Source organism: Aquila chrysaetos, chromosome 3, assembly GCF_900496995.4.
Source record: "Aquila chrysaetos chrysaetos chromosome 3, bAquChr1.4, whole genome shotgun sequence".
NCBI classification, from domain to species: Eukaryota; Metazoa; Chordata; class Aves; order Accipitriformes; family Accipitridae; genus Aquila; species Aquila chrysaetos.
Window position 1 is genome coordinate 71,731,106 of NC_044006.1, and position 23,078 is coordinate 71,754,183.

The 23,078-nt window shown below is 43.8% G+C and overlaps 1 protein-coding gene across 6 annotated transcripts in view; it reads left to right on the forward strand.

The window, feature by feature from the left end:
• PRKAG2 (protein kinase AMP-activated non-catalytic subunit gamma 2) overlaps positions 1 to 23,078 on the forward strand; it is a 226,541-nt gene that overhangs the window by 90,512 nt on the left and 112,951 nt on the right. Inside the window, exon 1 of one of the 6 annotated variants that reach the window (XM_041122704.1) lies at positions 16,451 to 16,596. The exons of 4 other annotated variants lie outside the window; for them this stretch is intronic. In XM_041122704.1, coding sequence (XP_040978638.1) covers positions 16,491 to 16,596 — 106 coding nt within the window. In that variant the 5' untranslated portion in view covers positions 16,451 to 16,490. Of the gene's footprint in view, positions 1 to 16,450; positions 16,597 to 23,078 lie in introns of those variants that run through there. One more of the 6 variants, XM_030010418.2, reaches the window with a different exon arrangement.

Sequence of the window (23,078 nt, forward strand, 5' to 3'; positions counted from 1 at the left end):
AGTGTTTCATTTCAGGGTCACTGTGAATGTATCAGCTTCATCGCCTGCCTGAGCTGGGCAGAAGGTTTGGTGTCAGATTTGTTTGCTTAACCTCAGTATAAGGTTTCCATAGCTCTTCATGTTCACGGTCTTTCCATGGAGCTGTTTAATGGTGAGAGAACTGCGCTTGGCAACCTGAGCTGTAACTCCAAAAGGATGATGCTGTTTGCAGTTATGCGGTTGCTCCAATTCCTCTCACACGCCGACATGCCCCCCATAGTGCCGAGCAGCCAGAGGCCAAAACTGGCTTTAATCCATGCAAAATAAAAATCCACATCTAAACACTGTGAAGGTCAAGACTTTCTGGAGAGGGGGTGAAAGAATTGCACGTGAGCTAATGCGTAACACTGGAACAAGAGTAGCTACAGGTGGCAAATAGTGCCCATGTTATTTATTCTGTGTTTAGCATTTATATTAAGTGCCTCCCTCTTTGTGTTTGCTAGAGAAGGGGTGAGCTTGGCCATGCTAGGTACACCTTGAAGGATTTCTGAAAGACAAGAAGCACAAACAGTGGCTGAAACATGTAGCCAGGTAATAAAAAGGGGGTTTTGGCATAAGAGTCCTCAGCGAGGCAACACTGGCCTAAGCTTGTTCGGGAGAGCGAACCTCAAAAATGAATTGACGCGAACATTTAGATAAGCAGTTAGCTGAATTTTTTCATCTTTTAGAAGAAAGTATTGCTCCTTTCAGCAAACCTAATTAAAATGTGGCTTCTGCCCTGCGAAGATCAAATTCTGCTGTATTATGTGTATTTAAACACATCTGATTTACTACATCTGATTTTCTCAGAGTGACACAGGGGAAGATTTGACCATTGGGCTCTGAACACAGTGGAACAATTTCCAGACTTGGGTGCCTGAAGTTAATAGTATAAATCCTTGCTGAGACACCTAAGCCAGTTGACTTGAGGAAAAAAAAGGACCTTCTTAACAAAAAAAAAAAAAAAAAAAAAAAAGAAAAGAAAAAGAGAATTAAAAAGGAAATATTTTGGCTAATTTCAGCAATATTTGCTCATCACTCTTATGAAGGTGGTGAACAATAAGGAACAGTTTCCTATGTGGGGATCTAAGTTTTACTGTGTTGGGTTTTGTCCTTCAAAGCCAGAGGAAAGCCCTTACTTCCAATGCAGTCAAAGGCACTCTCATTGACAAAAGCCTAATTATGACCCTTCCCTCCTCAAAAACGTAAATACTAAGTAATGAGGATTATCGCCAATCTGACATCTTGTACATTCGCTGGCGTTCACAGAAATCTTTCAAGCAAACGGTGGGGATTAGCGCAAACCAGTTTGTACAGCTGTCTAGATTTTGTTGAATCAGAAGCCCAGTCTGCAGAAAAATATGTGGATTATCAGCAAATTCTTGCTTGTGGTAAGGGAAAACAGGCAGGGAGAGATGTTCTGCATTTAGAGAAATGGTCAAAGGCATGGCTATGGGGTAACAGATACGGGCTTTGCTGCAGGAATTAGGAACATTTTTCTTTTTCCCTAGTATTCATTGTTGTAGAAACAAAGACCAAGAAAGAAACTGAGATTTAGCATTTTTCTTAATTGCATTAATGTATTTAATTAATAGCCATCACTTTGGTATTCCTTTGTGATGGGCCATGATTCCTTCAAGTTTGTTTAACGAAAATGGACTTATGCTCCAGTATTATCCAGACCATTGGGGCAAAGAATGTGTAAAAAATATTAGAGTATGAAAATGCAAAAAAAATTTAGCATGTCTTATTTCTGTGTGTTATATGGAACGTCTCCATGTAACAACAGTAGCACATGTCCATGCAGTCAGATAAATCCTGAAAGACAAGACCCCCCTGGATTTTGGGGGTGGTGGTGGGGTGGTGGGGTGGAGCTTCTCTGCAAAGGAGATGCCATCAGGGAGGTTTCTGCCCCATGGTGATTTTTCGTTTTTTCCTTTAGCCCCAGAGTTTAGGGGTGACGAAGGGAGGTGAAATCTCAGATATTTTTTTAAGGGAGTAAGCCCTGGTGGTAACTTTAGGATGATGGCTACTCTGGGATTATCCCCAGTTTCAGAGGATGGTGCTGGAGGAGCACGTGGCCATTACAGAGGGTGAAATTTGGGGTAAGGTACCTCATTACATGTGACTGTGGCAGGTGCTGGAGAAGCTCTGGGTGGCTGCAGCCACCTCGGTGACCCAGGAGAGTTTCTGTGGCACCAGGGAGCCACAAGTTAAGAGTGAAAATCCTTGGGAAACTGGCCTTAGGTCAGCTCTTGTTCCAACTGCAGTTTCTTGGCATGGGTTTTGTTATTAAAGACACGTCACTGCAATTAAATCACATTACAGTCAAACAAGCTGCTGATGAGCGCTGGTCAGAAGTCACGCTGCTGTTAAACTGACCCATCATTTTGGGATGAGCTTTGAGGCAGAGTGTCTGGAGCGTTGTTTGGGGTAGCTGGAAGCCACTGTGTCAATCACAGGAAGCCCCCATAGCCACTCCGTTTGGAAAGGCGGGATATGGAGAGAGTGAACATTGTCAGTGGAGGAGCTTACAAAGCAGACAACTGTGCTGTAGAATGGGAAACTTAAATCTGCTGCATGCAGCTGCTTCCCTGGGGAGCCCAGCTACAAACCCAGGGAGCAGGAATGCCAACGGAGCATGGACCTGCACCAGCTGTGCTGCATCTTTCGCTATAGTTTGGCTCTAGTTTAGCCAAGAGAGCCAAGAGAAGGTCCAGCTGCCCTGGGCTGGGCTGGGAGTCTCACCTGTGCTTGGAAGAGAAATTTGGAGAGCATGATTCTCAGGATTCACAACATCATTTTCACTCTTTCATTGCATTTTGTATTTAAGAAGAGGTGTGCAGCTGGGAGGAGGTGAGTTTTTCTCATGCACTTGTGCGTGTTCAATGTGAGCGTCCTGGCACTGCCTCCATGCACCCGCTTTTGCATCTTCAAACCATGCAAATGCTCTTACGGCTCCCAGCCACAAGAGGCCTGGGGAAGGCAACAGCAAAAGGCATCGCCACAAAACGAGCCTGTTGAGTCATCTCCACCCTTCTTTCCACTGCCTACTGCTTTGTCCATTCCAGTTTCAAAATTGAAGAGATGTGATATTTTTAATGGCTCGTTTCTGCTTCAAGCTTTCCGTCTGTTTTTTGACAACATCAGTAGTTTTCCACGTAAATTTTTTACCAGTGGTTAAATCGCAGGATTGGGAGTGCTACGACAGAAAGGTGTCTTCTCCTCCCCGCAGAGCTGTTGAAGCCAGCGCAGTGTCCAAAATCTCATGTGTGCTACTGCTGTGATGAGAGGGGAAACAGAATTACGCTGTGTAGATGAACCTCACATGTTCACTGCTTTGTGGTTGGCATCAGTTGGAAGGAGTTAGGAGGTTGCGGTACGTGTTCTTGTTGCGTTCAAGCTTTATTTACTCTCTTGAGGTGATGCTGTCATGATGTTTAGTGTTACGATATGTGGATTTTTTCTGGAGGAGCAATTGCAAGGAGCAGGAAACTATGCCCTTTACTTCAGTGTGGCTAAACCAAGTCACTCCCCAGTGCAGAAGGGCTCTGTGGGAATGGGGCACTGATGTTTGGGATGGGACTGTTGAAGGAGAGAGTTGGATGCTTGCATATGCAAAGCCTGTGACATTATTAAGTAAATAAAACAAGTGGCACTAAAGGAAGTATCCGAACAGCACGTCATTTCCTTTGGAAAATAACCCCGCAGAGTGCTGATATCTGTTGCTGCGGAGCACTGGGATAACTGTGCATTGTTCCTCACTTAGGAACCATGTCAGGGACCAGACTGGAAAAATTATCTGCAGTGGATTTTTTTTAATTCTCTGTCATCTAGCTGCCAGGAAGAGGAGTTTAGTGCTGTATTTTGTATATGCACTTTGGTCCTGTTTCTGTTTCTGCCTGAAGATCTCTCTCAAGTCCTTCCAAATTCTTTACCATAAAAGATAATAAAATACTACAGCACTTCACTAAATGGCATCCAGAACTCTTTCTTCAAACACTAAAGCACAAGTCAGATTGGAAGCAGGACAGCAGTAAGGGGAAAGGCTGGGGAAAATTTGCTTCCCTTCAGAGTAGCTGGATTTTTGCCATCAGTGAAAACCTGGAATCTACCCACTGTAACGAAAAATTAACAGGTGCTTAATAATGCTCTTTTTTCCCAAGACTCCATGGATACCCACCAGTAATGATTTACTGTAAGCACTCCATGAAAAGCAATGTTAAATCTTGCTGCTTTCTGCTTTGGAGGTCACAGAGAGACAGCTGAGTGAACCTTGGCGGTGGCAAATGCAAAGTATAAAATACTGTCACTGGGCCACAGTAAAGAAGGAGCCAAGTCTTAATCACATAAACAGATTCTCATATACTTTCCCCATGCTATTTTATAAAGTGCTTATATAACTGAAAAGTTCAACCTTGGAGAAAGAAGGCTAGAAAAACATTTTTATGGCTTCTTATTTATGGCTTTACTATGGTCGAAGAATTAGTTTGCGTTTTACAAAGCCAAAAAATGGAGGAGGAGAGAGGAGGAAGGATCTGAATAAGGAGAGATACTTGCACGGCACTCAGAGTATTAAAGAAAAACTAAAATCCCTAGGAGTTACTGCTGTCAAATGCAGACATGCAGGCAAATCCTCAGTATCCAGGCAACATCAACATTTTCTGTTAAGCTATTGCCAGCGCCACTGACAGCTTTTGCCACTTTATGGTCACATTAAAAAAAGAAAATGCCTGACATCATTGAAATTCTTAGAAATTAGTTTCTCATCCGTCCAGCAGATGTGAGGCTCAGCAACACACAGCACATGCACATCTTGCAAAAATTCAGAGGGAGAAAACCTTTGATGAGTTCATGGCTGGGAAGGTGTGTGGTTCCTTGTTTCTCTCTCAACCTGGCACTTCATTTCCCCTTAAGTTTCTTATTGTCTCCCTTGGACACAGTTACTTACTGTGCATTGAGGAATGGTTCACATTTGATTATAAGCAACTTCTGCCACTGCACTATAGGTTGCAGAATTAGAGGAGCCTCCACCTCTTCTTCTGTAGTTCTTTTTTGCATAGTGCAAAAGCCAAGTGGCTAAATGAGGTTAGGAACTTCATTAATATAGTAATAATGTTAATATATGAAGGGAAGAAGGCCTTGCATTTGCAGTCTTAGAGGGGTAAGGTGGGACTGTTGGGGGCAGAATACGTACAGCCCGATGGACTCAGTGCCGCAAGGCTGTAGGGACTGTGCTGCAGGGTAGGTAAAGAAAGGACACCGGTTTCCTGTGTCCGCTTACTGAAATGCAGGTATTTTTGCACTGGATGTGTTAATACAGCAAAGCTGAACCTTTTCTTGGAGCTAAGAAGTTAAAATTGTATTGAGGAGACAGCCTTGTTCTTTGCTGTGGCCCAACACAGGGAGCACTGAGTGCTCTCCAGGCACGGCTGCATGTTTTGTACTCTTGGAGCAAAAGCAAAACTGTCTTTCACCTTGGGAAGTGCCTTGTGATAGCGGCCGAGAAAAGGTCAGTAAGACACAAAGAGCTTCCCAATCATTAAGGTCAAGTAACACAAAAATCCAGTAAAACTTGTTGCTAAACATGAAGATGTTTAGCTCGCTGCTTGCTAAGTAGCTAAAGCACATTAGGAGGAGATGCAGGGGGAGCTGCTAAACTGCAGAAAGTCCTTTGGACTCTGCTGGTGCCCCATGCCTTCCCTCCCACACCAGATTTGTGCGGGCTGTGGTGCGGCAGGTTTGTGCGGGCAAGGAGTGTAAAGACTGGGGCAGGAGCATCACCCTCTGCTCCCAGCTCCCCCAGAGCTTCGTGCGTGACCCTGAGCAAATCTTCTCTGGGTTTTGGTGAAGTTTCATTAATTACTGTAGTTTAAGACTGTGAATTTTGTAGCGGGTGACTGTAAGTAGGGAGGGCTGAAGGGTGCACGGGGAATTTGAAGCGACTGATCTAGGCTGGTGATGCTGAGGGCTGTGACTCAAAATAAAGACCAGCAGGACCTTCCTTGTCAGTGCTGCGCTTGATGCAGGAGCTCGTGTTACATCTTTTAACACATTGTGCAGGAAAAAAAACACTCAGAAATTAATATAAAGACTTCTTGAGAAGCTCAGTTTTGCTGACAATGAGCCTGGTTTTTGCTGCTGAGGTCAGTGGGAGTTTGGTCTCTTGGGCCGAGGGTTGATGCTCTCTGCCCTGGGCTTGTATTGCCCCACTCCAAGCAATTCCTGAAGACACGGGGGTTTTGCTGTTTGCCTTTGAACACATAGGCTTGTAATGGATATTGGCAGCAAATAAACAGGAAGGAAAGCAAGAAACCTGCAGTCACCGTAAATATCTACTTCATCTGCTGTAGGTCTTTGTTTTCGTTAAGACTTTTAATTATCTTTCTGGTTAATAGGGGTAGAAAAGGGGTTGGTCTAAGCATAAGACACTTGCAGTGCAGTAACACACAGCGTCTGAAGATAGCTTTTCATCTGAAGCTCTTGCAGAGATGATGTGAGTTATCCCTGGTTGTGCAGGTAGCCCAGTAGCAGAGCTGAGAATAAAACCAGAATCTATTAACACCATACTCAGCCCCATTTCAGTGTTCCTTCCTCCCCTCCTCTGCCCTATGGGTATTTTGTTATGACTGGAAACAACCTACCTGGTTTACAGCAATATGTAGCTTAGAGCAATAGTTTCTGTTCGTGTCTTTTAGGACAGAGGTTTTAATATTTTTTGCTCCAGTGACATGCTTGCAAATAAGATGACTGTCAGACTTGCTAGGCCTTATTGCTAGCTGCCAAGGTGGTGACAGAGTATTTTTTTTCCACAAATACGTATTATGTAATAATAACAAAAGCATTCAGTCTGTAGCACTGATAGGTTTTTACAGGCTGTTTTAGGCAACCTTGACTCTGAGAGCCACAATTGCACCAGGCTGCATTATGGAAAGCTCATAGGACTGTGTTAGAAACGTGATGCTGAAAACAGAGACACCTGCGTGAATGACTAGGGATGTAGGATGCTTTTGGGGTAGACCAAGAAATTCAAAAGTTGGGCTTTGTGCTGTTGGATATATCCAGAGCTCTGTAACCGTAACACTGAATTTCTGCTTTGATTCTTGATGTGGAATTTAAACTGATTAATGATGTTAGAGCTACTTGGTAGAGTGCTTTCTACTTTAAGTACTGAAGCCACTGCAAGATGCTGACCTTTGACAAGGTTTGGGAATCTGATGGCACTGTACAGCAAGTTCTGGTTATGCGTGATACTAGTTTAGATCATTTTCAAATGACTTTACAAGGTACAAATAGTAGTGTAATTTGCTCAATGCATTGCTAAGCTAAGTCACCACTAAAAGAGATTTCATGGTTCCAGAAGTCTCTCCTCAATTTAAGGCTTGATGTGTTTCGAGGAAGTGAACTGCGAAAGATGCTGGCTGCAAATTGTCAGCCTCAGAGCTGTTTTGAGCTGGGATATGCCTGAGCACTGGTACCTGCCCTTTGATTCACAAGGGCATCTTAAAACCTAAATAACCAAAGAAGCGTTGTGCAAGGAGTTACCGTGAAGTTGCCTCTTCCACACTCGGTCTCTGGCTTTCAGGCATTCCCCTGAAGGACACAGTTGACAGCCTTTAAAGTCTCTTCCTTTATAAATAACTGTTGTGAAAAGGTTTCAGACTATTTTTTCTCCTGCCAGGTATTGTGTATGCAGGCTGTCAGGGCTGGCTTTTCCAGGAATATTCTCTTACTGCCTTGTAGCTCCCAGGTTTCCAGCCCTTCTGTCATCTAGGCGTAAAGACTCAAAAAGATTTCTCTAGTTCATGTCTGTGTTGGTCCCAGCCAACCCACTGAGATTTTTCACACAATCCTAAATATAACAACTCTGAACTTCACAGTGCTTGGTGTTTTCACTTGCACAGTGCACGAACAGGGAACTTTTTACCACCCAAGCCATCCCACATGGTCCCTTGATTCACTCCCATCATAGGCTTGTGGCTCGCGCAGTTGCAGCAGCTTCCCAGCTGGATGCCATGGATGTGTCGGATGCTTTTTTCCAAGTTACCTGTCTACCAGTTACATGAATTGGTAGAATCATCAAGAAATGGGAAATATTGGGGCTTGGATGGTTTCTAGCTCATTGTACACAGTAAAACAGTGCCAGCTTTCCCTTCCATGTCCACTGTCTCCTCCTTTGTCCCTTCTGTACCCTGGCAGATTGCTAAGGTACCTCTGTTACCATCTCAGTAAGCTTCAGGGTCTGTCTTTCTCACTATGCTTTCATCTCTCTTAAAAAGTCAGTAAAGTTTCTTTTGCTAACAAAATTGCTATGTTTGATCTGGGTACAAAAAATCTCCCCCCCCCCCCCCCCCCCCCGCCAAATCAAACCAAAAAAACAACCTGGAAAGAGAAACCAGAAAGATTTTGATTGATTTCCCTTCCAGACCTCATGTATGTGATAACAAATGTTTCCTCCTCTATACTCCCATCTGCTCTGGCAGATCTTCCATAATCTGGGCGACTAATTCTAGTAATCTCTTTGGAGCTGGGGCATGTGAGACAGCCACCTCATGCACACAGTGGTTTAACACAGTGTGAACAATATGTCATGTTCTTGCAAAGGAAGGAGCAGAGCTGTCGAGTCCAACAGACCTCAATCTTGTTCTGTTCCTCACTGCCCTCGTGCCAGCCTGCTGCACAGGGACTTTTGGAAAGTCACTTCTCTTGTGCAAAGAAGCTACAAACCATGGTATTTACCTCCCTTCTGCTGAAGATGAAAAGGTTCTATATGAGATCTAGCTGGTGGTGTTTCCCCAGATGTTTATCTTGGGAAGTTAACAGAGCTAGTTTGCCAGTTGTTCAATTATTATGACATTAAAGTATGCAATGTACTTGGGTTTATTCCTTTGCTTACAACTGACGATACTTCAGAATCATTAATTCATAGGCAAAGTAAGGGTAGAAAATGAAGATAGATCTTGGGAGGTTTTTATGTGGTTTGGGGTTTTTTTAAATCCCTTGTATTGTTTCTTAACCACCAGATGAAGGTGCGCTGTATTTGCTAGAGGTGGCTTGAACAACTAGACCAAGGCTGCAATGCAAAGAGGCTGTGCAGGGGGTTGGATTTCAGTGCAGTCCCTGTCTGCACACAGTGGATTCCTCCCTTTCTATTATAATCCCCTTGCTGGAGCAATCCCACTTGTAATGACAATGCAGTGTTTGGTGATCCTTTAGGAATTTCCCCTCTTGGCATTATGCCTGTGTTTAGTTCATCGGATTGAGATCCGGTCCTGTACGATGTCCTTAGTCATTCATGTGAACACACTGTCGGTGGCTCTGTAATAAGTATTTAAACCCCTTCCTATGGATACCCCGGCTAGTCGTTGGGATTCTGTGAGCTTTGAGCTTGAGTGCAATGAGCAATTCAGCTCACCGCTGGTGTAATGCTACAAGACCCTGCTTTCACTGTCAACAAAGTGATGTTTGCAATAGTTCATGGAAGATGTCCATTCTGTGTAAACACCTGCATTAGATACCCCTATAGGTATCCTGAACTTAGACCTCAGGCTCTCCTGCACCATCAGAGCAGCTAAGAGCAGGAGAGGCACACATATGCAAAGTCCTTCACCCTTGGGGTTAGGAGTTCATGGGGAATGGTTCCTTCCTCTCAAAGTTGCTGCTCTCTTGCAGCTGAACCAAACGAGGTCCCTTTTTCATCACTGAAGAACAGGAGCGTCGTCAGTGAAGTTGCTGGAGCCAGGAATGAGAAAGGCTTCTCAAGTGTTAGCTAAGCATTTAGCTTTTCAAGGTGTGGTTCAATTTTCTCTTCAGTCAGCTTTTCGGTGTTGTCTCACATGTCTAATAGGATGCTGCTGACCACCATGTCTAATTTTATGTGTATAATATATATAGCGCGTGTGTCTTTATTATATCCACTGTGGCATAGGAATGGGTCATTTGTGGGATGACCGTCAACCCCAACATTGCATTATCGGCATTTTTTATTGTTAGGGAACACTTAAGATTATTTTCAACCAAAAATAGCAGATAATAATAATAATACCAAGCCAGGAGAAGAGTCTCTTCGTTGTCATATTTTGTGCGTAAGCAAATTTCTTGGCTTTTGCTGTCAGATTCATCTGCTTATTGTGGGGAGCAGAGGGATACAGAACTTGAAATTACTTTGAAGTCTCATCATCCCACCTAGATTTTAGGATGGCGGCATTGCTTCCAACGTGCATGTTTGTCACTGAAGTTGTATTTTGTGATAACCGTGTTGACATGAATGTTAAAATTGCAGTAAATGTGTGTGAAGCTGTTTTACTCCTAATGCTCTTACTAGCTAATGAATTGCAAATGTATGGCTATGCAACGAAGGATGCTCACTAGGTTTGTATAGGGTTGACATCTGAGGACAGCTGAGGATTGGTGCAAACCGTTGCTAATTCACTGAGTTTTCCTCTTCTCTCCAAATAAATCTCCTAGGGCAGAGTCAGCGGAGAACTGTATTTCTGTGGAGTCGTGGTGCTCTGATTTTTAGTCTCTTGTGTTTTGGGGTGTTCACTATGGGATAGTGATATGAATTTCACTCTTCAGGTACTGGCCACCCCTAATGTATCACTTTCTTAGAGTAATTTCTGGCTCATTAATTTGCTGTCATTCATGTTGCGACCCATTCATTGCTGGTTGAAGGACTTTCTTTAAACTGAAGGGGATATTTTGTTCAGCCCTACAATGCCCATTTTAACTTTAACATCATTTAATCTGTTCCAATCTTCCATGAGAAGTGAGGAAGTGGGAAAGAAAGAAGAACAAGAAGAGGGTGAAAAAGAGATTTGTGATGTTCCAGTGAATTCTATCTCCTTCTCAAGGTTTTGTGGATGGATATGTTTGAAAGACTTGAGAGAAGCAAGGAGAAAGAGGAGCAAGAAGAGATGAGAAAAGCACAAGTGGAAAAATGCTTCTAAGGAACTTTATTGCCTTTGCTATTTTTTTGTAATAGTTACTGCTGAGATGTTTTCCTTTAGCTAAGAACTTACTAAATTTTAGGAGTGGTGTTGTCACACCAGACATCCTGTGCTTGCTGGATCAAATACTGTTTTGCTGTTTTGAGCACAGCCAGATTGCGATGTATATAAGAATGGCTCAATTTTTCACATTATGAACTGAAATTGCTAAAGAAGTGACTGCTGGAAACATATGCACCACAGTTTATTAGTAGGATGTGGGGAAATGATAAAATTATCATTTGGATAGGATCATAGTCATCGGTCCCAGCTTATGGGTCTTTTGGGGTAGGTGCTCTGAGCCTGAAATAGTGTTTTTCTTACTAGAAATCACCAATATGCCAATACTACCATCGCTGTTACTCCTATTACTGCTGGTTCATATTATAAGCTCTGGAAAGGTAGGATAGAAAAACATCACAAAGACGCCAGGATGTAATTTCTAAGTAATTTGCCAAGAGTTCTGGGGAATCTAGTGTGCACCTTTGGGACTGCTAAAAAGAAGTAAAATTAAACTTTCAGATTTTTCAAAACCAATTTAGTGCCAGCCTGACAGCTTCAGAGATTGGAATCTTTCTTAATGCACAGTGAAAGCAGCATGAAGTAGTATAAAAAAAGGGGATAAAGACAAAAACTCATTACAGTGAAACACTTGGTTATGATTATGGTAAGTAATTGAGCCCAGCTTGGAGTCATAAACTTGCAATTCTTTTATGGGATGTGAGCTGGACTTAGACCAGATGGAGAAAGTGGTAGTTTGTATTTCCCTTTGAAAACGCAAGCTGCATGCTCTGTTCAACCAGCCTGCAAATGGTGTTTGGGCAAAAAAGGCTTTTTGTTATTGTGCATTGCATCACTTGTAGTCTTGAGTGGGTTTTTTTTAGAGCAAAGATCTCTTTTACATATTTATTTGCGTGCTATTTTGAAATATTTTCCCAGTTTTCTATTTATATGTAATACGATTGCGGTTAAAATCAGTCTGGTGTTGTGAGGCTTGTAAGCATGTCCTGGCACCACTGACAATGATGGAAAATGTTTAATTTTGCCAACATCAGTCTGTAGAATTTAAAAGAGAAAATTAGAAAAATTCCAATTCAGGGAAATTTTTAAGTACAACAAGGCAGAGAAACGTGATCCATGTAGAAATGCAAAAGTGATTCATGCTTTACCTTTCTAAGGGTGGATCTGAACTTTATTTCTCTGAGCAATGACGAAAACAGAAGGAATTTTGAACAAGGAAATTCTCAGCAATGAGGAAAGGGAAATACTTAGTTTTGCTGATTTGCAGTCAGAAGCCAGTTGAAGCATTAATTGTCATTAAGGGGATACGTATTCTTTTTAGCCTTCCTGTTTAGCACTAAATAAGCTCTTTAATTTCAAAGAGGAGAGTATTGTTTTTTCCATTTTCACACCAGAATAAACCCTGATAGGACTAACTGGTCCCCGTTGCCTGCCCTGCACTCTGCTGCTGCATTTGTATTTCAGGTTAAAGCTTCTGTTAAAAAGTCAAGTGAGGAAATGGTTCAAAATATCAGCATTTAAAGTATTTTCACCACGGCACAGAATTGACACCTCTGTGAGATGGATGAATCAGTTTGTGTTTCAAAACTCTGACGTCTGGGTCAGACACACCATGATGGCTGCACTTGGTTGGTGTGGTGGCATTTCCCATATTTCCTATATGGTGACCAAATCTGAACACTCAACCCCCAATTCTACCTCATAGAACAAATCTTCACATTGCATCCAGAGAGAGGAAGATTTTTGTTATGTTTCTGCCTGATGAGTCACGTTAAATCACTGGGGGCAGGTACAAAAGGTGGTTTTATCCTGAGCAATGGAGAACTGAAAAGCAAGAAGCATCACGAAGAAGGAACCGGGCCACAGATGGGGCTTTTTCACGTTGGATTGGAGATGACTCCTGCAATGAGACTCCTCTCCTTATGTGACCCTGTGAATTAGTGAAAAATGCAGTAGAAGGCAGTTTGTCTTTTCTACTTTATGTGCTCCAGCCTCCCTTTAAAAAACAAACAAACAGGTGGTTTAAGGGGATGGAGGGTGGTTTTTTAGCTCTTGAGCCTTTTTTAGGCTCTTTTTTGGACTTGACACTAGGTCATCAAAGTAAAACTGTCAGAGAAACAGATGACTTGGGGCAAGAGGTTGGTGGGGCTGGAGGCAGGTTGGTGAGTTGTCAGCATGGAGGCTGCTCTAAGGCCATGAAATGGCTCAGGTCCGGCCAGCTTAGCACATACAGCAGGACCAGGGAAGCATTTCACACTCATACACGAGTGTTTGTTTGCTCCTTCCTCCCAGATAATTTTATTAAGCTGCCCAGTGCTTGGTACCATTCAGAATGAGCCCGTGTATGGTTTTTGGAAGGGGATGGTGTTATTCTTATGCAGCTCAAGAAACATAATATGCTATAACTAATTTGGGAGACTTTAAAGTAGCTTGACAAGAGTCCATTTCATGGTTGTTTGGAAGGGATTTGTGTTTTCAATCTCCAGAACATAGATGGCCCCAAAGGAGCTCTTTGAAGCCCAGCTTTTTATTATTAGTTTTATAAGATCCTTCCACTGGAATCATTAAGAAGATGTAGTATCTGATGTAAATGTGCTAGTATCTGTTAGACCATTAGCTGTGGGAGACAAAATGATCATACTCAAAGCACTTAGTGCTTTTTTTAACAAATTACTGTGAAAGTCAGTTCTTAAACAGCATTTCGTTTTCTGGTAGCTCTGTGCAGAAACATTAGGGTCTTGCTGCTTTCCTTAATAAGGGGAAATGAGCCCTCCTGGTGCAACAGGCCTGCTTGAAAAGGTCATCAGCAACTATTTATCCTTGGCCTCTATCAAAAAGGGGGCTGTTTCTGGGCTGAAGCAATACCAATTCTTATCTCATTAAAAAGGGATTAAAATTTTTTGGTTTCTGATGACATTGAGTCATTCCCAGCAGTCCTTTGGCCACCAAAGAATGAGGAATGCTTTTTCTAAGGAGGGGAAACTTGAGGTCCAGATTGCATTGGTGTTGTAGGCAGCGCTTCTTGTGTTTTTGGCCAAGTAAAGACTGGAAAGGGAACTGGATAACTGTCTTCAAATATGTCAAGGGCTGCTCCAGAGCAGAAGGGAACAATCTGTTCTCTGTGTGCACAGTGAATAAGACAAGAAGCAGTAGGCTTAAATTGCAGCAAGGAAGATTCAGTTTTGCTATCGGGGAGCTGGTTTTCAAATGGGAAGGACTGTGAAGGTCACTGCTCTCATGGAAGTAGGTTGAGAGGTGGCCCATGAAACGTACTTACAGGGAGAGCCAGAGCTTGTCCCACTATGGCTACTGTCTCAGTTGTGGTGGCATGAGCATGGCAGAATGAAGGGAAGGGACAGTGAAGATGAAGCTTGCAGAGGTAAATGCGCTGGTCACACACGGCCAGATGGGGTGTGAAGAGCTTGACACTTCCCTACAGCTACATTAAAACAAATATTTAAATAACACTGACACTTTCTCCTGCCAATCCCTCAACATTTCTCATTGCTCCAACTGCTTCTCCTCTGCACTGGGTGAACAATGAGCCTCAAGGGAGGGGCGGGAGAAGGGGCTTTCTAAAAGCCCTGTGCCGACAGGCTATTTTATGTAAAAGATTGTTATTTGGTGAAAAGCATGGGGATCTTCACTTGCAGAGCTAAAACAGGGCCACAAAGATGGGGGTGAAAGAAAGTAGGAGGACAAGTCAGGAGGGAAAAGGTGGGTAACAGCCTTAAAGTAATTATTGTGGTTCCTCACTTCGATATCAGTGAGAGCCTTGTCTGGAAGGTAATTAAGTGTCTTGTTAATAATTTGATTATTTTGGTCGCTAGGTGGAAGAACAAAGGTGCCCTTTGTACTGCCTTTTTCCACATTCTCCATAGGGTAGACTGAGGGAAGTCCCTGGTAGCTGAGGGTGGCAGAGGAACCTGCTGTCATCTCTGCATCTTCACTTGGGGTCCCTGAAATCCTGGGACATCCTTGCATTGATGCCTTGGAGGCAGCCATCTTTCTGAAAGACCAGAGCTTGTAAGGAATCTGTGTTGATAAAGGTCTTTTCTGCGGTATTCATGGCTGTTCTCTCTTTTCCTTTCTAATGATATTAAGTCCCAGGAGCAATCATGGGCACAAAGAAAAAGGCATGCTTCTTTGTAGAGGAAAAAGGTGAGATGACCTTCAGTTCCCCCTAGGAATTAAAAAGATAAGACTCTCATTACTCATATAGGGTTTTAATTTTGAAAAATCTGAGCCACAAGTTCCAGTGATGTTCAGAGGAAAGGCTGGTGCTCTGTGACTTTAAAAAAAGCTTTTGATTTAACAGAACATTTACTGTAATCTTAGGAAGGTTGGCTATGATAGTTTGACCATGCCTTGGTTTGTGCTTGCACCCCTTTCCAGCTGCTCAAGTTCTAGCCCATGCTGATCAACCCTTTCCTAAAATAAACAGCTCTAAATGTACAGACTCAGAGCCTAACATAATACACCCTGGCCGGTTGGGATGAGCAACAGCCCTGTGAATGTTTGTCTCATTGAAAAGACCACGAGGTGGATTTCAATTGTGTTACAAACAGCTGTCCCGGGTGCCTTTTGCTTTGCAGACGGCAAATTTGAATGGAGCAATCTATGCAGACCCTATAGATATGCGTAACACAGTGAGAGCATGTCGCTAGAGAAAGTCCAGCTCATCACTCTGGTTACGGTTCCAGAAAGTATCAGCCTTCTTTTTATGAATTGGCAGAAGCTCGTTCCCATTAATCCATTAGTCATTAGTCACAGAGGGCCGAGCGTTTCAGAGCTCATCAACAGGCAGCTGGACTATGCTGTCGCTGCGAAGACCCAGCACACATGAATCAAAATAGTTGGGTGATGTCATGTCACAGTGCAAGTGTGCCCGGGACGCTCACTGCCAGGAATTGTCTGTCCAGGGGTGGTTTCCTTTTACAGCCTTTTTAAAGAGTCATCATGCCGAGCTGCACATGACAATTCCCTTCAAGAGGGCTTGTGGCTCCTTTGCATAGTTAGTATTTTTTGAACGAGGGAGCTTATCAGGTGGTTCCTGACCTTTTCCGCATGAGCTGATCCACTGGGAAACGTTGCTTTGGTCTCGGAGGCTTCTGACCACTGACGGATAAGAGCTCCGGGGCTGCAAGCTGGGCAGACTTTGAACTTCTCCCTGTGTTTGCAGATACTTGCAGGCGAGTTACTGTATGCTGGAATTAAGACTGGAAGTGCCTGGCGTGTGAGGTTTGGCAGCCTGCTGCGGAACAGCTTTCCACGAAGACCACAACCAAGCGCCTCGGAGCTGAACCGCCAGCGAGCTGGACTTTTTTTGCAGCCACACGGTCTTTCTGGAGCTTTATTTTCTTGTACCTGGGCGTTTGGTGTAAGCGACACCTTGCCTTGCCCCTCGTGCTGCTTTTTTTCTTCAATCCTGGGCATGACCGACAGCTGCTGCCACACGAGCGCATGTTGCAGCTCATGAAGCGTTTTGGTAGCTTTAGAGGGAGCAAGAAGAGAAAGGAGCAGTGCAAAAGCTCGGAGAGACGCCAGTCCGATCCTCGTGGCCTGTTCGGTAGGGACCCTCTGTGTTACCCATCCGAAAAGGAGGGACATTAGTCTTTGGGAGAGGGTAGCGAGTGGGGGATAGCAAATAATTAAGCAACAATTTTGTGCTTCCCAATTTCATTGACTGAATCGTGCAGTTGTTGCGTGGAGGTTATTTCTATGTTGCTTTGCACCAGAGATGAACATCTGAGCTGACACCTGTAACACACATCAGATATAGCCTTTAGGAAAAGAGTGATGGAACAGGAAGCTTTACAGTAAACGCTGTGAAATACATTCAAAAGGGGCTGTTGGCTAATGTTACTTTAATTGAAGAATAGTAACTAAATGCTACGTTAGGGCTAACACTGTATATTGAAAGATTAATTTTAAGTAGAGAAAAGTTGCATATCAATCTAATAAGTAATGCATTCAAAACCACCTTTCTGATACTGCAGTTACCAATATAATTGTGTTTGAGTTGCAATTAAGGACCATTCTCTCTTAATCAAAAGCTTTTCCTGGTCACTGAGTATTAAGTCTAATACAGGTGCTGAGTTGCGTGTGTCAGAGAGTATCTATGTATCACACAGGGATTAGCTGGCCGGGAGACAACAGGTTTTCCAACAGGATCTGGCTGTTTTTCTTAAGGATAGTGGAGAAATATAATGTTTAATGCATTTCCTGTATGGACTAATGGTAGCTGTTTTACAACTCTGTGACTCCCCAAAGACCACGAGTGCTGCTGAGAGATTCTGTCCTGTGACTAAGAGGTTTAAAACTGATGTTACACTGAATCAGCCAGATAAGGCACAGTTTAGAGAGGCTGACTTGTACAACAGGCAAGGCTCTTTTTTACTCTTTATCAGTCAGGAGTCACTGTGTTAAATCCAGCAGAATGATGAAGGTATGAGTCCTGTTGGACCATATGGATGGTGCGGAGAGGAACATACAGATTTAGTGGTGGGGAGTGGCAACTGATGGATGGGTGGCTGCCCAGAAAACTTGTTTTTCTATTATTTAATGTTTTGCAATTTATTTAGTGGTGGACTGTGTTGTTTTTAAGGTGTCCTTCTGGCAAATGCTTCTCCTTTTGTTCCTGTTTTGTACAGTTAAGTGTTTTTAAATCTAAGGTACTGTGCCTTGTTCTGCATTCTCCTAAACCCATCTGAGGGTTTCTGCTGGCGTGGTAGTAAGGTCAAGGTGATGTGAATTAGATATGACCCAGGTCTTTGGAGTTTCACAGTGTCAGCAAGATGCACAAAGACAGGTAACAGAGTTTATGCAAGAAGAGGGTAAAATTTAGATTACAGATTGCCCAGATGTAAAATTTATTCCCAAATTTCTAATTAAAACCCCTAAATTCTCACCTAAGCAGAAACACCCGTGCGATTTGTTGACTGAGTGATTAATGGCACTTTGAGCCACTAATTTGCTCTCTTCTTGTGGTTTCATCAATGAGATGGGAATAGCTAACATCTGCAAAAGGATTTGCTGCTGGAAGCACCATAGTGTTGCACCAAACATGGTGTTGCAAGTCTGCTTCCTCGGAGTCTAACTCTAAACCCCATCCATATCTTCCTCCACAGAGAAAATAATTTTTCCTGCACCAAGAGTCAAAACAAAAGCTTTACATTATTTTCTAGATTTAATCTGTATCTCATAGCTATTAGGCCTTAATAAACACTTTCTGACCAGCTCTCAAGGGAACCTCGGGTGCTCAGCAGGTTCTATGATCAGTATCTAGTGGCATCCAGGAGCATTGGTAGCAACCAGACTTGGTGGCTCATCAGGTTCAGTCACAGACTGGTACATCCTATTTAGTTGCCGTCTACCATCAGGAACGAGAAATGAATGACAGCAATCCAACATCGGCTTTCCACCCTGCTCTCCCAGGGTGACTGTGCTGCCATTGCAGCCTCCCTGTTGCTGAATGAGCTTGGATTGTATTCAGAAAAGGGGTGGAAAAGGAAAGAAGAGGAAAAAATCCCCTGATGCCCCAGAAAGGGGTGCTCTGTCACCTGGACTACTTGAATCTGGAATTTCTGATTTTTCATGGCCATCTCTGTAAGTGTTTTAAGGAAGAGTCCTCCGGTTGTTGTAAACAGGATTGGGCCAGCACAGCTTCTCATCTTACCCGGGGTAGATACTGTCAGGCCACTGCAACTGAAGTTATCAAGTAGTACATTCTTCTGTGTATCAGTTGAGCTAAACCCCATCCTTCCTCTGCACCGATGAAGAGGTTCGCATCCTGGTAGAGAAGTGAAGGGTGGCATTGCCGAGTATGGGCATCTCTGTAATTGCCCGGTTTTGGAGCTTTACAGTCCTTTTATGCCAAGTGAACAGCAAGAGGAGACCTGAGTATGGCCAAACAGAAGCAGAGAGCACACAGAGAGTGGAAGGAGAAATGCATGAACGAGCACCAGGAGCAAATGAGAGCAGGGAAAGCTGTGGGGCGAAGGCAGAGAGTCCACAGCTTTGCTCCAGGAGAGGAGCAGCCAACAGAGAGACCTCAAAGCTCGAGCTGTCCACCAAACAGCAGGGAAGCTGATTTGTGCAATATGATTTTGGCAGGGCTGAGGACTGGGATTACCCCAAATTTCTCCAACCTCTGGATCACCACCACAGAGTTTCCTCCTTCCTCTTGCAGTTGCTCCTTGCCTGTGCAGGGTTGCTGGCCACTTCTCCGCCTGCCAGGTCTTGCTGCAGCCTGGTGTGTTGTAAATAGATAGGCTCTGTGGCATTTCTGAAGGGGACAACTTTTTGGCCCCAGCGAGGCTAATTGCTCTGCCCTTTAAAGGACACCATCTATTCCATGAAGGATTGAATGACACATGCAAAAGGTATAATGTTAAAAGTGTTTCTTCCCTACCCGAGCCATGAGTGCCCAGCGAAGAAACTGCTCTGCAGCACACGTGGCTGCCGTGACCCCCGGTGCTGCCTTATGCCCAGGCGTTTAGCCTCAAACCGCTCATTTTGGAGGCTTTTAGCTGCATGGAAATGCCGATGAGCTTCTCCTTGCCCATGCTGCTCCTCTCAGGGGTTTTGTTGATGTGGATTTTAATTCACAGGGACAGAAGCTGAGCCCCGACACCTGGCTCCGAGGGGCTCCAGGCAAACCTCAGTGCTACTCCTTGGCCCCAGACCTGTCCCACCTCAACAACACTCTCGAGGATGATTTCCCTGCCAGCTGTTTATAATTTAGGGGCAAATTAGGACTAAATTAGAAGTGAACCTGCTGAATGACTCAGGCCCCAATACATACACGTGCAAACGTGCTTTGACCCCTCCATGTACACGAATCGAGCAGTCCCAGTGTGAAGGGCAGGGGCTTGTCCCCAAGTCACTCCGTAACTTGCTGTAGCCACACTGGTGGCACTCAGTGCACGTGTTTTATCCCATGTCCCTGCCAACTGCTGTGGGGTTGGGGGCTGCTGAGTCTCTAGATTGGATCTGGGAGGTGCCATATTTTAGAGTATCTTTAAATATTCAACCCAAGGGGAAATGTCTTCCCGTTTTGGTCAAAAATGCACAGGTCTTCTTCCATAGCTTGCCATGGTCCTTCCCGGACACCTGGAGTTGGGGGTGAGTATGGATTATGTGTCAAGCGGAGAAATCGCACTCTTTCTTCCCAACAGCGGAGATGTGACGACTGCATCAGAGATCACCACGTGGAGTTAACATGCCATAGGATGCAACCAGCTCAGACAGCAGTCCATGGGCAACAGCTTTCAGCAAACCAAAGAGCAGGCAGTTCACAACCTCTCCAAGTGCAAACGGAAACCCAGGGGATACTTCAGCCTGGCTCACATAACTGTTTATCGGCACAAGCCAGGTTGCGGACAGTTGCACTGAGAACAGGGACAGAAAATGTGTGGGAGGAGGATGGAGAAGCAATTGCAAAAGGAGACAGGACTTGATCTCCCGCTCCTCCAGCCTGGGCAGCTGTAGCTCATCCAGCGCTTCGCCCCAAAGTGGGTGATGCTGCCTGTGGGAGGACCGGAGCTGAGATACTTATTTTTCTCATTCTGGTGGGATGTTTCTGTTATGAAGCAGTGGGGGAGAAACCATGGCGAAAAAATTTCTGGAGAAATAAATGAGAGTGAGGGGGTCGCTGCATGTACCAGCAGCCGCTGTAAATGAACTGAGAGAGCAAAATCCTGTTGCTCCTGAAAAGCGGCTTAAAACCACCAGCATCAGAGACTGCATATGAGAAACTGAGACTGCTTTGGTTTGTTAATAATTTTCTCTACTGTTTTTCATGCTCTGTTGAGCTGACAGTGATTTTAGAAAATGTGCAGCCCTGGCTGATCAGTACCAATTAATCTTGTACTACAGAGAGCTCTGAGACCTGGAAGCTGTGAAATTTCTACAGTTGGTTGTCAGGAAGGAGAAAAGTGGTGACGAGTGTGATGAAATGTTTGAGACTTTTTATTTTTCCATTTTCTGCTTCCTTATAGTCACTGTGCTGGTGCTTTCTGGCACATCCCAGCTTTGTACACAGCTTTGAAGCATTCTGAATGGGGGGAAAAGGACTGTGCCCATGAAGCAATAGAATCAGCAAGGTATTTTCAAGCAGGTACCGGTAAATTCAGATAGTAATAAACCCCAGAAAACCACCACTGATTTGGTGGATATTGAAATGGAGGTATACTGAGCAGAGTGCTTTGCCCAGGACTCTTCCCTTGCTCCCTTCTTGGTGCAGAGTGCAGCAGCATCCTTCCTCTGCATCCTTCTTTGTGGACTTAAAGAAGCTGTAGACTCTTTGCTCTCACACTGAGTTGTCTGAGAATGCCAATTCTCCAAGTAATTTATTTTCAAAGAAAATTATTTTTGTCTGAAGGGCAGGTTATACATGTGAAAATAGAGTATGTTCTCTTGAGGCACAAATTTACAGATCAGTGCTGCAAATGAATCTGCCCACCGACACTTCTTCCCAGTCCTGCTCCAGGCAGCTCTGTGTATCTTGTTGCAAAGTTTGATCAAAAATACTAATACTACTATAAATGACTGAATTACTCAACATTGACGTGCTGTTGTCAACAACGTGGTGGGTGAGACCAGCAGGGCCAGCCTTCCTTTTGGCAGGCTATTCTACAAACTGTACAGGTTTTCGGCAGGGAGAGCTCCAGTCTGGGAGGAGTCCATGTGGTTATGGTCCTTGTTGGTGCTTGGGGGTGCAGATAGTTGTCCCTCAGGCACAGCAGCATCATAGATACTTCAGTTTTTACTGTCTTAAGGATACTTTAATTCTGCTGCTATTCAAATAGTGTCATTTGGAACAGCAGGATGAATGTTATTCCTGAAAGACAGAGAGAAACTAAAAGCAAATCTTGGGATTGAATCTAGGCAAAGCTGTGAAATGCAACTATGCGGAGGGGTTCATTGAGGTGGAAAAAGAGAAACTGAGACAGAAGGAAGCCGGGCACTGACTGTGAGCAAAAGTGGATGCATGCACTGCCTGTTTCTGAAAGCAGACAATATTCCTGTATTTATCTGTATGTTTTTCCATCCTTCACTTCTGCTACCTTCAGGTACCAGGTCACTTCTGATATGTATATAAGGCTGGAAAACTAGCTTAGTTACCTTGTGATATAATTAACTGTCATCTGATTCATTTTTGAGGTGAAAGAAAATAGTGTCGATAAGACTCGCATACATGACATCTCAGCTTAAAGAATGCAGCCTGGAGTGTCTTCATGCTGAATGCTGGAGGGTTGCAACCTACATGCCAAAAGTCAGTGGAATTCCTGGTTTCCATGCATGATCAAAATTGCACTCTCACCCTTATTGCACCAGGTTTTTTTCCTCCTTCTTTCACTTGTACTTTTCAAGGGCTCTGACTTTCAGAAGAATATCTGTATGAGAAGCTGTTATCCTAGACTGACTTTCTACTTGATTTGAATGTGCTAAGCTAGACCACAATTTATTTATACTGCCATGCATCTATATTACAAATCCTGTTGCCAGGCTTTAAAAGCAAATTTCAAGCCCATATCTGTTTTCACAGCCGAAAATTTCACTTGACAGTAGCATTTAGGTAGGTGGGTACTTTTGTTTAATTAGAAATCAATGTTTTGGACTATTGACTCCTTGCTCAAAGTTTCAGTGAATTGCCCAAGAGTGCAATTTCAAAGACGTTGTTAAGGCAGTTTGTTTGTCAGGTTTATTGGATCAGCAAATCCCAGGAATTACCAGGATTCAGCTGTTTTCTACTTTCACCTTTATTCTTGTCCAACCTAAAGCAGTTCAAGAACTTAAAAGTGCTTGGAGCGGTGGGATTTAACGCCTCAAAATTGTTTTAGCCATTTTATTGTCATTACAGAGTCGTACTGAAACACGAAGGCTTAGGTCTCGAGAGATGAAGGGCTGCTCTGTGAGATATCATTGTGCGGCTGGCAGGCTTGGCTTAGAGGCTTGAATGCTCCATGCTGGAAAGGTCACACAGCCTTACTTGGTTTAAGGACAGAGCCTAACACTGCATCACACGTTTGCACTGAAGAGTTCCCG